The sequence below is a fragment of the Chrysochloris asiatica genome, unplaced genomic scaffold (genome assembly GCF_000296735.1).
Source record: "Chrysochloris asiatica unplaced genomic scaffold, ChrAsi1.0 scaffold00037, whole genome shotgun sequence".
In the NCBI taxonomy this organism is placed as follows: domain Eukaryota; kingdom Metazoa; phylum Chordata; class Mammalia; order Afrosoricida; family Chrysochloridae; genus Chrysochloris; species Chrysochloris asiatica.
Window position 1 is genome coordinate 22065 of NW_006408555.1, and position 14861 is coordinate 36925.

The following is a 14861-nucleotide window of genomic DNA, read 5'->3' on the forward strand; positions in this document are numbered from 1 at the left end:
CCTCATCTTTCTCCCACGAATGGCTGGTATTTTTCAACTGCTGACCCTCAAATTAGCAGTCCGACGTGTAATCACTACGCTACCAGAGCTGATGTCAGTGGTAGGTATGTTAAAAAACCATCTGACCCACATGGGGAACCCATGGGCGATGGGATTCATCCCTCAGCCGAGCAGGCCAGCTTTTTGGCGTGTCTTTCAAATACCCTTCAGAGGAGGTGGGTTCAAGACCACTCAGTCCTACAAGTGGGGAGAAACCTAACAAGTCCACCTCGGACACAGACGCCCTAGGAGGAGCATGAGGAGATGTGGGGATGGATGGAAGGCTCTTCACCAACCCCATAATGCTTTTAGGTTCTTTATTGTTGTTGTTGTCAGGTGCCATCAAGTCAGTTCCAACCCATAGAGACCCTGGATAGGGTTCCTGAGGCTGTAAATCTCTATGGGAGCAGAAAGCAACATCTTACTCCCATGGAGTGGTTGATAGATTCAAACCAATGACCACAGAATCAACAGCCCAAATCATAACCCAAAATTGACATTTATGAAACAAAAATGAGAAACAAAAAGCAGAGAAAAAACAAGGCAAGGACCCTACAGACGAAGTGTGGATCACACCGATGTGGGCCAGAACCCGGTGTGATTCCCCTTCGAGTTCTTAATGGCTTAACAGGCTCCGAACACTTTAACATTGTTTTTTTGCAAATCCAGAAGAGCCTAATGCTTTAATACTCACACTTGGCCTTTCATAAAACTGGTTTTCAACACAGGCTTTGCTTTGTAAACAAGTAAAATGGGTAAGCTTTGCATTCTGTGTTGGGGAACTGCCAGAGGACAGCGGGGCTCACCTCGAGCTTGCGGGACACAACGGTCAAGGCTGCAGGGTCCAGACTGGAGGTGGCCAGCACCTCGTTGAGCTGTGCCTCTTTCTGCTCCACAGCAGTGCTCAACGCCTGCAGCTTCCTCTCCAGAACAAGGTTCTTGAAGCCCGTCTTCTGCTGCACCTCCTGGATGGCAGCTGTGAACTTCTGGTACAGCTGGTCCCGCTCTTGCTGTACCTACGGGGGCCATGCTGTTGGCAAGGTAGGCAGCTCAGAGGACCCCAGAGCTCTCCCACACTTCAGGTTCAAGGCACTTCGGAAAGTACAACTGCAAATTCCTTATCATCCCCTAACTCTTTTTACTAAGGTACGTCTGACACAAGCCATGGTATTTCCAGTAGCCTCGTATGCATGTGAAAGTTGGACAGTGAATAAGAAAGGCTGCAGAAGAACTGATGCATGTGAGTTGTGGTGTTGGAGGAGAATATTGAAAAGTACCATAGACTGTTAGAAGAACAAATACGTCTGTGTTGGAAAAAGTGCAACCAGATGCTCCTTAGAAGAGAGGACGGCCAAACTTCGTCTCTCTAATTGGGGCATATTACCAGGAAGAACCAGTCCTTTGGAGACGGATATCATGTTTGGTAGAGTGGAGGGTCAGCGAAAAAGAGGAAGACCCCCAATGAGATGGACTGACATAGCAGCAGCAACAATGGACTCAAACGTCACAATTGTGGCTGGTGCAGGACCAGGCAGGGCTTCGTTCTGTCGTACACGGGATTCTATCGTACATGGGATTCTGTCGTACACGGAATTCTACTGTACACGGGATTCTGTCGTACACGGGATTCTATTGTACACGGGATTCTGTTGCACACAGGATTCTACTGTACACGGGATTCTGTCGCACACGGGATTCTGTTGTACACGGGATCCTGTCGTACACGGGATCCTGTCGTACACGGGATTCTGTCGTACACGGGATTCTACTGTACACGGGATTCTACTGTACACGGGATTCTGTCACACACGGGATTCTGTCACACACGGGATTCTGTCGCACACGGGATTCTGTAGCACACGGGATTCTGTCGTACACGGGATTCTGTCGTACACGGGATTCTATTGTACAGGAATCGATTGCACACATGATTGGTATGAGTCGGAACCATCTCGACAGCACCTAACAACATCCCCTTTACCCATTAACTGTTCATTGTGTGAAATTAACACTCATTGTGGAGATGCATCAAGTGAAACATGAGCACCAGTCACCCACTTCCCAGAGACCCCCATCATGAATGTTCTCTAACTGAAATCCGTGACATTGGCTGGCTCACTGGGAGAGCCCAAGGGGAGCTCCCAGGGGCAGCAGTGGCCCTTTCTGCTAAACAACGCATGACCACCACCACCAAACCTCTGGGAGCGTTCACAGGGGCCAGGGCCTGAGGAGAACTGCTCTCTCCTCACCCACCTTGAGGAACCGCTGCTCCAGCACCTCATGTTCCCACTGCAGGTCCTTCAACTCTTTCTCAGTGACTTTCAGACGAGCCTTTGTGCACTGGAGGAAAGGGGCAGAGATGACTATAAGAATTCACAGGCTCAAAAAAATGAACAAAATAAATTGTGATAAAGGAAAGGAGGGTAAATTGTTACAATCTGATGAACTTGACCTAGACTCATGGAGTTATAGTAACTCTAAACACCAACAGAGGGAAGGAGTCTTCACATCAAGTATCTGTACACAGAGTAGATAGGGATGGGCAACTCAGATACTCGCTACTTAAAATGAGGGGGCGAGAAAGGCACAAAGTGACTGGCTTACAAGGTTCCAAGGGGGAGCTTAGTTTAATAGTGTGTGGTGGAAGAAAAAGTCCCCACTGAATAGTTGTCATATTGTCTAGATGGGTCTGGTGAAAAGAGATGGGGATAAGATTCTTATGATTTAATAGTAACTGTTATCATGACTAATTATGACTGTCACGATTATAAAGATAAAAGTTTTGTGACAAAAATGGGGGAGTAGTTAATCTTACAGTCCAGAAACAAAGGACCCTAGGACCATCAAGGGATAAGAGCACAAGCAGAATACAAGACCTTATCCAGAGAAGCAGCGATACCAGAGATGGAGGCAGAAATGGGGACATGGAGAGAGGGAGCAGTTGAGGACTGTAGATTCATGGAAAGAGAGGGACTAAGAGCTGGTGGCCAGGAGGCAGACTTGCAGAATGTGCCCTTTGGTGATGTAAATTATTTTATCTGCCCTAGTGTTTTTTTTTAAAAAAGAACTAAAGTGAATAGAGAGAAATACTGTTAATTCATGGTACATGGAGGGGATTATAATCATTGTAATGAAACAAAGTATATGATTTGTTGAATGTAAAACAGATGATCTGCCCTGTAAACTTTCACTCAATCCACAATAAAAACCTTAAAAAAAAAAAAAAAAGAATTCACAGGCTCCTAGGAGACCTCAAAGCCCAAAAGCATCACCAGAAAGAAACTAGCCAGCCGGGGTCCACCAGCCGTATCCCCACCCACTCCCTGCCCGCCAACCACAAGCAGAAACCCACTGTCAAGATCTGCTTGTCATGCTCATAGTGCGTGAGCTTCCGCTGCATCTCGTTCATGTCCTCGCGCGCCCGCTGCAGCGGATCTGCCAGGCGCTTGTTCTGCATGGTCACCTCTGCCATCTCCTTCTCCAGATGCTCCTCCTTCTTCCGCATGTCCTCCATCTGCTCCTGTGGGTGGGAGGTGGGGGCTGCACTGTCAGTGGGGCCAACCTGGTGCACTAAGGGCCTAGATCCATTCTGTTTACTAAATTCAAAACAGTCTCAATTTAGTCTGATTTTTCCTAGGGTGCAGCTTCCAAGTACAATGACAGATAACACTTTGTACATGTCTGTGCTGACATGCCCATGAGGTATCTCCAGAGTGGCCAATGACACGGCCAGTGTTGGTCCACTGGTTCCTCCGCACAGACACAACCCAGTGTGGCCCGCCTAGGCATTTCCACATCAAAATGGATCTTATTTTATGCCTTTTAGAGTCCAGCTGGCAGAATGATTCTAATCACACCACCTATGAATTCCAACTCAGACCAGTGAGGGCACCCTGAGATGCTCCTACAGGGGCCTGGGCACCTTGAGCGAGTTGATGAGGGCCAGGTTGTTGAGAGTGATGTCATTGTAGTAGTTCTTGATGTCGGTGAAGGCCTCCTCATGCCGCTGCATCAGCATGTGGATCTGCCCGCTCTTCCTCTTCTCCACCTCGTGGATCTCTGTCTTTCTCCGCAGGTCCATCTCATCCCTCAATATCTTCATCTTCTTATCATACTTGGCCTCAATCTCTAAAAGGCAGAGGAAGCCCATGACCCCATCCGTGGTCAGAGTGTGAAGATACAGGCATGCACTGCTGGCTCACCTGAGTGAGCACTAACCAGGCCCACGTGGCCACCAGTCCGATCCCCAGGCTCTCCTGAACCAGGAGCCACACAGGGGAGCATTCTAACAACACTGCCATCCACTGCTGCGGCTGAGATGAGCCAAGAACCAGACAACCCCCCATGGCACCCCGCTCTTCCCGAGTTAATGGCTCTGGAGTCACACTTGCTTTCTGATGGGGCACGGTCTCTGGCACTGTAACATGGTCCAAATGTCACACAGAACTGACCTCGAACTTGCCTCTCAAAGTCGCTGCGCATCTTGGTGATGTCTTCAGTGTGTTTCTGCAAAAACAAGAGCAGAATTTGACCATCAGCCACACACAGAAGGCCTGGCCCGCTGGGCCAACCACAGTCCTTTCTAAGCCTGGCACTGCCTTGAGGTGGAATGGGTTGGGTCATCATGGAGGTGCAGAGATATCATCATGGTAACTCAATGTTGGCCTCGGCTAAGGGACCCTGAGCTCCAGCCAGTAGCTCTCAGTTATTGCTTCTAAATAACTCACAAAAGACTGTAAGTTTTTCTAGAGCAGTATTTTCCCTGCCTCCCACAAAGGCAATCTGACCATGCGGGAGGCAGGTTCAGGTCTTGGGAAGACTGGTCACCCCCTGGTACCATGCTGAGCTGCACACAGTCTGCAGAGGTGCTCTAGGGTAGGGTAACACGAGGCTGCTTCCAAATCCTGCTGACAGAGAACCCCTGAAAACCAATGTCAGACATGTTCCTCCTCTCACCAGCCCCTGAAGGATGCCCAGGTCATCGAGGGGAGTCCAGTCCTGACCATGAGTCTCCCTAGCCTCCCTATTCCAGTTTCCCAGGCTCCAGGCCAGTATCCCTAACCTGGTTCCCCCTCCAACCTCTTCCCAAATGTCACCTTCTCCACAAGGCAGCCCTGAACATCCTGCCTTCCTATATATGTCCCCCTCCTGACATCCGCCCCCTCCTGACCTGCTGTATATATGTCACTGTTTCTTCATCTTCTATGTTCCTTACGGTTTCCCGCCCCGCCGCCTCCCACCTCCCCTACATGTTGGCAGTTGTCAGCTCTGCCCATTCTTTCTCCACAGCCAGGACAGGCTCGGACTCCACACTCCTTGGGTTCTAGTCTCAGCTATGTTGGTTCCTGCTGCATGAAGAGGGGGTTACGGAAGACGCCTAAGAGGGCCTTCCTCAAGGGAAGTTTATCAGTATGTGGGTTACACAAAATTCTGTGTCTAAACCCAAAATGGCTGTATGGCACTAAAAAAAAAAGAAAAAAATCAATGAATTGCCAAGAAGTGGGCGTTCCCAGTTATGGGCGTTCCCAGCTGTGGGCGTTCCCAGCTGTGGGCGTTCCCAGCTGTGGGCGTTCCCAGCTGTGCCACACCTACCAGGCGCAGGCTCTTCACCACCACCTCATTGGCCAGCTCCTGCTCCTTGAGCTCCACCTTCAGTGCCCGCATGTCCTTGCGCAGCGCGCCCTCCTGCGAGCGGTGCTCCTTCTGGGCCAGCTTCATGATGACAGTGCCCTCCGCCTTCATCTCAGTCAGGTTGTTCTGGTGCTCATACAGTAGGTGCTTCACCTTCTGCTTGTAAACCTGCCAGGTGGGAGAGCACCATCAGTACAGCCCTGCACACACATCTGTGCACACATCTGTACACCCCCACACACCTATATAAACCTGCATACCTGTGCACACACCTTTGTATACCTATATACCTGCACAAAGGAGCTCTGGTAGCGTAGTGGTTACGAATCGGGCTGTGAACCGGAAGGTCAGCAGTTCAAAACTACCAGCTGCTCCACGGGAGAAAGATGAGGCGATCTGCTCCCGTAAAGATTTACAGCCTCGGAAACCCTATTCAGGGTCGCTATGGGTCGGAACCGACTCGATGGCACTTAACAACAACAACATACCTGCACACATGTGCACACTGCTCTACACCTGCATACTGACGTACACCTTTGCACTCACTAGCACACCTCTACATGCTCCTACACACAATTACATGCCCGTGCATATATCTGAACATACCTACACACACACCTACGCACTGTGTCTGGGTCAGAGCACATCTGGAGCACAGAAGAGGCAGCGAGCTGATGGGAGAAGCAAAGTCCCAGCTCACAAACTGTCAGTGGCCGAGCTGGGGTGCAAACATTCAGCACCTGCAGGGTCCAATCCTCTCTCTTGGCCTCTTAGCAAAGCACCTTCAGGCTCCCGTGTCACAAACACCCACGAGCTGGGATACAAGGAGGAGGAGAAGCCCCCCTCCCCCCCCCCACTGTAAGCCCACTCCTCCATTCCAGGGCGCCCACCTTGATCTCCACTTGGTGCCGTTCCTCCGCCTCCTCCATCTCCCGGTCCTTGGTGCGTAGTTCAGCTTTTTTCTCCTCCAGCTGCCTCCGTGTGATCTCCCAGAACGTGTGGATCTTATCCCGCTCCAACTGAAAGTAGTTGCGTTCCTCTCGCTCCCGGTCCAGCTCCTCTCGGATGCGGCCGATATGCTCCTCCACCTGGGGAGGCGGAGGGGGCGTGGTAGGCCAGGGTGGGGCGGCCACCACAGCAAAGAAACACGAGGGGCCACATCCACCCCAAAAAAAATCCAAGCTAAAAGTAACAACAATGAAGCAAGTGCTGGGAAGGGCCCAGGATACACTGGCAAATGGCAGAATTCTCTTTTATTTGGCCAATAATCATAAAACGGATTCTAGTACATCCATTTGTTAGCTTTCGAATCAGAGGTAGTAGCCGCAGTTATTACACACACAAAAAATTACCTAAAACAATTGACAAATATAGAAATGATTGGAAAGTTGAGTAGATCAACTAGAAGAATCACATGGTACAAGATACTAAAAGTTAGTGAAAAATGGAATTAAATGACACACTTATAAAGGCCATTTCCTCAGAGAATGCTCAAAACTAAAAAAAGAAATAGTGCAATTTTTCCACCAACTTTTTGAAGCCCCTATACAAAGACATTAAAAAGGTGTAGTTAGTCCTGGTGTGGCGCTGCACGTTAATGCACTGGCCTGAAAGGTCGGTTTGATTCAAACTCAACATCTGCTCCTCAGAAACCCTATACAGGGTCGCTAAGAATTGGAACCGACTCAACAGCACTTAACAACAACAAATGTACTCCAAATGATAAGCATACAAAAAACCCTAAAATTTAAATTTATACACAAAAATAAAGATCTTTTGAGTAATATCAACATAAAGAGACCATCCTAGGATCGGGCAGTGTTTCGTTCTGCTGTGCATAAGGTTGCTATGGGTTGGTATCGACTTGACGGCACCAAACAACAATTCTAACCCTCCCCAACAAACACAAGGAACCAGTGCTCACTCAGCTTGGAAGGACTCTGAATCAGGGAGCAGAAGAGAGAACTGTCAGAAATCAACAAATTAACCTGTCACTTAGGAAAATCATTTCTCCTGCCATCCCTGCCCTTCCCCCCCAAGCCTTGTAGGCCACAAGTTGCTGTAAACTGGAGAAGTGGCTAAAAAAAAAAAAAAAAAGCCAGTTTCCCGAACCACCACAGCCCCTGCATGCATAAAGTGACCGGACCCCAAATTTCTGCTCTACAATCAACAAAGCAGATCTCTCCAGGGGTCTACCTGGAGTCAGCTGCAAGCCTGCTGCACTTAGCTACAGAAGGTCCATGCAGTTGAGTTGGCTCTCAGAGTCAACACAGTACCTGCCTCACGGCACACCCAATAGCTCAGGGCTCTAAAGCCACCAGGAAGCCCTCAGAGGGAGTCAGTTCTGGGCTATCTGTTTCTCCTGAGGACTGCTGACTGAGACTGCTGTGTGCTTAGGGACAGTTGCCTTAAGCACAGGCTACAAGCACAGACAACATACTTCAGAGGAAGAGTCTGATAGCAGTAAGACAGATACCTCAAAGGAACTCATCTGAAATGGAGGAAGGCTGCCTGCATTGCCTCCAAATGCCAGCTCAGGTACAAGCAGTCCCACAGACTAGGGACGGAAACCTTGGGCAACACAAGAGCACAGCCCCCAAAAGACGTCACTGGGTATAGGTTTTCCCACTAAAACGGTGGTCTCACAATCAAAGGAGGGGAGAAGGACTAACCAGTGAGGGGGAGGGCACTGTACACCCTATAGACTGACTGATTAGTACATGATCTCACCTGAGGGGCAGCGCTCAGTGTGGACATACAGATCACACAGCATTTTCTATGCTATGTTAGGAGAAAACTGAAAGTTGAAACTGAGATCTGGAAGTTCTGAATCCTAGTTAAACCAGGAGGTAGAAGGAGCTACCACAGAAAGGGAGAGGCAATGGTAAGCAAAGGCCAAAGGCTCTGACTGCATGAGCATTCTTGCTGAAAGTAGTGTAGGCAACAAACCAAACACTGAGGAAATCAGCACCCTCTAAAATTCCAGGGCCCTAACAAAAAAATCTCCAAACACACAAAGAACAGAGAAACAATGGCCTATCAAAATAAACACGACAAAGGGATTGGAAGCATATCTAGGAATGATCAGATAACTTAAAAATGGAAAAATATAATAAAGCAATATTAAGCACAATTAAAGAACTAAGGAAAAAAATAGGCAAAGAGATCAAAGAAATAAGAAAAGCAACGTAAGAGCAAAATTTCCATCTACAAAATGCAATATTACAATTGACAGGGTAATAAGTAAAATAAGATATACACGAGAAAGCCTAACCAGGAGAGTTACCTGGGCAGGAGAGAGAATCAGCAAATTAGAGAATTGCTGTTGTTGGTAGGTGGTTCTGACTCACAGCAAGCAGCTGACCTTGCAGTTCACACTGACCTTTCCAGCACATTAACCCACAACACCACACCAAGGTAGTTAAAATTACTTATGCTAAAGAGTAACAAAAACAGAGACTCAAGAAGGCTGAGCAGTTTAATAAAATTATGGGACAAGAACCCTAATATTTGCACCATGGGAATTCCAGAAGGAGATGAAAGTGAGAAAGGGACAGAAAGATGTGAAGAAATAATAACAGAATATGATCAAAATATAACAAAGAACATGAATCTAGAAATTAAACAAGCCCAAAGAATCCCAAGTAGGATAAACCCAAATAGATCTACACCAAGACACATCATAGTGAGACTCCACCATTTAACAGAGAATCCGGAAAGACATGAGAGAGAAGCATACAGTCACCTACTAAGGATTCCTAATCAGACAAACGGCCAAGTTTTCCTCATAAACACTGGAGGCCAGAAAGCAATGGAATGAGACATTCAAAGTACTGAAAGATAAAACTGTCCACGAAGAACACTATACCTAGCAAAATCATCCTTTAAGAATGAGGGTGTAATTAAAACATTCCCAGATACGCAGAAACCAAGAGGGTTCATACCTGCCAGACCAGCCCAACAAAGAAATATTAATGAGAGAGCTATAGATGGAAGGGAAAAACACTACAAATTAATTCACAGCTATACATAAAAAGGAGTCCTGGTGTGACGCTGAAAGATTAGCACTGGCCTGCTAACCACAAGGTTGATAGTTCAAACCCACCAGCTGCTCCTTGGAACCAATATACAGGGTCGCTATGAGTCAGAATTGACCCAACAGCACTTCACAAGAACATACATAAAAAGAAAGAGCCTAGATAAAGGGAATGCATAGATAGACAAGCATGTTGGTGGTGCTGCTGATTCCAACTCACAGCGACCCGACGGTTCAGAGCAACCTTGTGGTCCAGTGCTTACCCTACAGTGACACACTAGGGTTAGTGATAATGCATATGTGTTTCATAACACTAAATGTTTTCTCCTTCAAGTTTCTTACTAATAATATAAAAAGCAAGGATAAAACTATATTACAGAGCAAAAGAATATAAAGATGTATATAATAATAACATTAAAAGGAAGGAAGAACAGTGTAGATAGGAACTTTCTGGTATGTTACTGAACTTAAGTTGGTACCAACTTACACTTACATGTTATAAATACAGCTCTTAAGGGTAATATCCATGGGAATCACTAAGAAAATATATTGAAAACATACACAAAAGGAATGGAGAGGACACCAAAAAGGCTCAATAAACCAATAAGACACAAAAGTAAGAAGTACTAAAGGACAAACAGGGCTTAAGACACACAGACACACACAAAAAAATAAATTGGCAGAAGAAACTCACTTCTCATCAGTAATTACAGTAAATGTTCTAATCAAAAGACAGAGAATGCCAGAATGGATTTCACCAACATGATGCAACTATATGCTGTTTACAAGAGACACACCTTAAGCCAAATGACACAAATAAGCTGAAAGATACAAGGTGAGAAAAAAATATTTCATGCAGAATATGGTGGATGAGACAGATGTACTACATGGACCCTCTACAACCGAGGTACAAGAAACCAAATGAAACAAACACAGAGGAAAATCCTGGAACCTTGAACTTCAGAAGAAAGGTTAGAATAATGGATTGTGCTTGCTGGGAAGAGAAGCTGAGCAGGGACAGTGAGAGACAGAGACTAACTGGTGAATGGCCAGCCAGACACCATGTGACCATCTTGATCTTTTGTGAGAAGTTTTGACAACAGAAGGTGGTCTGGCAGAGCAGATTCACACAGGTGATGAGAACGGTGTGATTCTGGTTTTTTCCACACACTCCCCTGGTGACCAGAGGTGTGACCAGCTCCCACCCTCATCCACCAACACCACCCCACACACACACATGCAGTTCCTGCTCTTCGGGACTTCAGAGCCACATGGCTGAAAGCCAGCGTAAGATGGGGCCAGCTACCCAGCTTAGGTGCCTGAAATCAGGAGGAAAACTCAGCTCCAGACCTACAGAACTCGCAAAATCACTAGACCAGCATTTATCGAGACACCCTGGCCCCAGCTGCCTGGGGGTCCTACTAGACACGGAAACCAGCTACATTAAGGGCCTCAACAAACTTCCATGAACATAGATAACACGGAACCTCATAGGGAATCCACTGTCACTTCCCTCCTACAGCCATCTCATGAGCTCCTTGGCTTGTAGGAGCACCCCATAGTTTCCCCTCTGCAGGTCCAACAGTTGTACTGGTTTGGTTTGGTTTGGTTTAGGGGTTTCTTTTTTTCCTCTTGTTGTTTCATTGTTTTTATTTATTATTTCTTCTCCTTGTTCTCTTTCCATTTCCTTGAATTTTATCCTATCTCCACTTTTGTTTTTCCTTCATTTCTTCTGTTTCTCATTTCCCCTCTTGCTTTGTCCCCTTTTTCTGATCTTTCTTTACTACTTTCTTTCTCTTATCATCTTCCCTCTCCCTGGTTTTTCTAAGTGGTTTTTTTTTTTTTTTTTTCATTCTTTTTATTTTTTCTCTTATTTTTCTCTTCTAAAGTTCAATTTTCCTATGCCACTTTTCTCTTTTTAGTTATATTATTTTTTTCTGTTTGCTACCTGTTTTTGTTTTTTCTTCTTTATTACTGTCTATTTTCATTGTTGGTTGACTGTTTGTTTATTCTGTTTTGTTTTCTTATGTGTTCCCACCTGAAAGGAAACAGAAACTGTGCCCATACAGGCAAGCCACGACGCACCCTCTGAAGCTCCACCTACTGAGCAAAAGCCAATCCCAGCTCCTATACCACCTGATCAATGACAGAGAGTAGCCAACACCAGCCAAATTCACTCTAAACTGAGCTGCATGTACAGCAAATAGAGAACAAGGGTGTCAATGCTTCCTTTCTCTAACTACACCCACAGGAAACAGCTGATGACAGCCTAAGAACCCAACAAAACAAAATCATCAATTAAATACAAATGCGAAAACAATACAATGTCCAGGAGACAACACACAATTATAGCTCACACAAAGACTCAAATGAGAATAGCACAAACAAATGACCAAGATGTAGAGCCAGGAAACATTTCTGAGGAAGAAAAAGTAATGGAACTAGCTAAAAAACAATTGACAAGAATGACATTTAGGTACTTTCAAAAGATTGACACAAAGATCAAAGAGAACACAAAAAACTTTAGAAGAAAACACAATACAATACAAGAACAGACAAAATAATTGCAAATTTTGAAACAATACAAAACTGGCAATTAGAAATCCTAAAGATTAATACTAAGATTTCAGAAATGGACAATGCGTTAAAAGGGCAAAGGAAAAGATTTGAAGCAATGGAAACCTGAATAAGTGAGTTTAAAGATAAATCTCTCAATACGAGTATGATAGAAGAACAATCAGAAAAACAGGAAGATAATATTCAGAGAAAGACTAAGAGTCATTTGGTACTCCATGAATAAGAATAACGTACAAGTGAACAGAATTCCAGAAGAGATAGGCCCAATAGAAAACACAGAGAACACTGTCAAAGAGTTGTTGAAAGATTATTTCTCAGAACAAACTAGATGGAGGAGAGGGTAGAAGGGCAGTGAGGAGCTCCGTCAGCAACAACACAGACTACTAGACCAAGTAGACTCAAGGGAGTGTCCAAAAACTCTGAACCACATATAAAGGAATATTTAGAAGGTTGGAAGACTTACAACTGGAGGAATTTGTAGCAGAAGCAAGAAATCCATGAGACTCAGCTGCTCCTGGAGCCACCATCTTGGGTGAGACCAAGCTGGGGAAGGATCAGAGCAGCCACAGATGTCTGATAGAATCGCAGAAATAAAGGTGTGGACATTCTCTTTTTTTTTTTTTTTTTTTGATTAACTGTTCATTCATCTCTCGCTGTCTGCGTATATCCATTCTGGTGACTAGAGGGAATGCCTGAGCAAGTGGACACCCCAACCCTACCCCCAAAGAGTTCTACTATTCATGCACACAAATCTCCACGAGATTTAAAGTGACAGTTTCCACTTAAAACCAAATGGGGCAGCACAAAACGGCCACAGCTGGCCTGAAACTGTTTATCACTAGGAAAAAGGCCTGAACGGGGATTGTGGAGGGGGACAGGCAGACTAAAAAGGAAAGAGGCTGAAAATTAAATCATGACTTACAGCACAACGACCAACAGTAGCATCTTGAAAATTATCAGGAAGAAGAGTAAAAAGGGATGCCCAGAGTTCCTGATCACATCTATCTGGAGGCAATCAGAAAGCATAAAAAATACCAAAATACACACCCATCTAAATATTAAAGGCACAGACAATGCCTGAAAAAAAAAAAAAAAAAAAAACAGAAACAGATGACCATATCACCACAAGTCCAGAAATGAGATAAAGTGACTGAGGCAAATGAGCTGGAAGTAGACCTACACTCCATACTGGAATGTGGGCAGACTTTGGAAGTGACTGGGAAGGAATTCAAAAAAATGATAATAAAATGAATCAAAGTACTATATAAAGGAGTTGAGAAATCTAAGGAAGAAGAAAAGCGCTACAGGAACAATTAAATAAAATAGATACAGCACTGGAAACAATGCAAAACCTACAGAAAGAGGTCCAAAGGATTAATAATAGAATATCAGAAATGGACAATACACTGAAAGGGCAAATGAGTAGAGTCAAAGCTTTAGAAGCTAGAACTAGTGAGCTAGAAGATAAATCTCTCAACACTACTAAGATAGAAACGCAAACACAAAAAAGGATTTAAAAAACCTGAAGAAGGTCTAAGATTCATGTTGGACAACATGAAGAGGAATAATTTAAGAATCATTGGCATCCTGGAACAGGAAGAATCACACAAGTCCACAGAGGAGATAGTTGAAGGGCTTCTGGAAGAAAAATTTCCTAACATCCTGAAAAGTGAAAAGATAAGCATTCAAGAAGCTCAACGAACCCCAGGAAGGATAGACCCTAAAAGTAAATCACCAATCAAGCTCTCCAAAATCAAAGATAAGGACAGAATCCTGAAAAGAGAAGTGTAACATACAAAGGCATGCAAATTAGCTTAAGCTTGGATCTCTCGAAAGAAACCATGCAGGCAAGAAGGCAATGGGAGACATACATACGACCCTGAAAGAAAAAGAAACTGCCAACCAAGAATCCTCTACCCAGCAAAGCTGTCAATCAAATATGATGGTGTAATCAGAACATTCCAGGATAAACAGAAGGTATGGGATTTTGCCAAAGCCAACTCTGCTATGAAAAACATCCTAAAGGAAGTTCTGTGGATTGAAAACCAACAAGAACAGACAACAACCAGATAATAACGTACATGGCAGCATCACCCTGAACTCAATCAGCAAACGGAAGGGCCAAGAACAGAATAAAACTATAAGAACAAAGGATCTGGGAGGTCATTCGATGATCAAAACAATTACAATGTGAAAGAAGGTAAACACAGAGGAACAGAGACCTAGGTGGTGGGAAGGTCAGGTAGATTACAGGATAAAACAGACTGTCTTAAATGGAGGGAAGAGTTCATGGAATATAAGGCAACCACAACAGTGGGGTTGGGCGAGGGGTTTCGTTCAGGTGTTGGGGAGAGCAATACAAGAAGGGGTAAAAGGCAGAAGAACACGATAGATTGGGGAACACTGAAACTGGTTTCCAGGGCCTAAGTAGGAACAAGGTAAAGACTGATGCATGCTCAACCTTGGAACAACAGGGCTCTGAGATACAGGGATCTAGGTAAAGCTTGAAGAGGGTAAATAATACTAAAATGTTTAACTGTCTTACGAATATTAGTTTCTCTTGCTTACTACTGTAAAA

At 45.0% G+C, this 14861-nt stretch overlaps 1 protein-coding gene across 1 annotated transcript in view; it reads right to left on the reverse strand.

Moving 5' to 3' along the window:
- Nucleotides 1–14861, reverse strand: part of GAS8 (growth arrest-specific 8) — a 33123-nt gene that overhangs the window by 2288 nt on the left and 15974 nt on the right. The window contains exons 2-8 of the mRNA XM_006860088.1: nt 6561–6758; nt 5632–5838; nt 4491–4545; nt 3962–4167; nt 3392–3559; nt 2293–2379; nt 846–1055 (exon numbers count right to left, since the gene is read on the reverse strand). Of these exons, the coding sequence (XP_006860150.1) occupies nt 846–1055; nt 2293–2379; nt 3392–3559; nt 3962–4167; nt 4491–4545; nt 5632–5838; nt 6561–6599 (972 nt within the window). The 5' untranslated portion in view covers nt 6600–6758. The remainder of the gene's footprint in view (nt 1–845; nt 1056–2292; nt 2380–3391; nt 3560–3961; nt 4168–4490; nt 4546–5631; nt 5839–6560; nt 6759–14861) is intronic.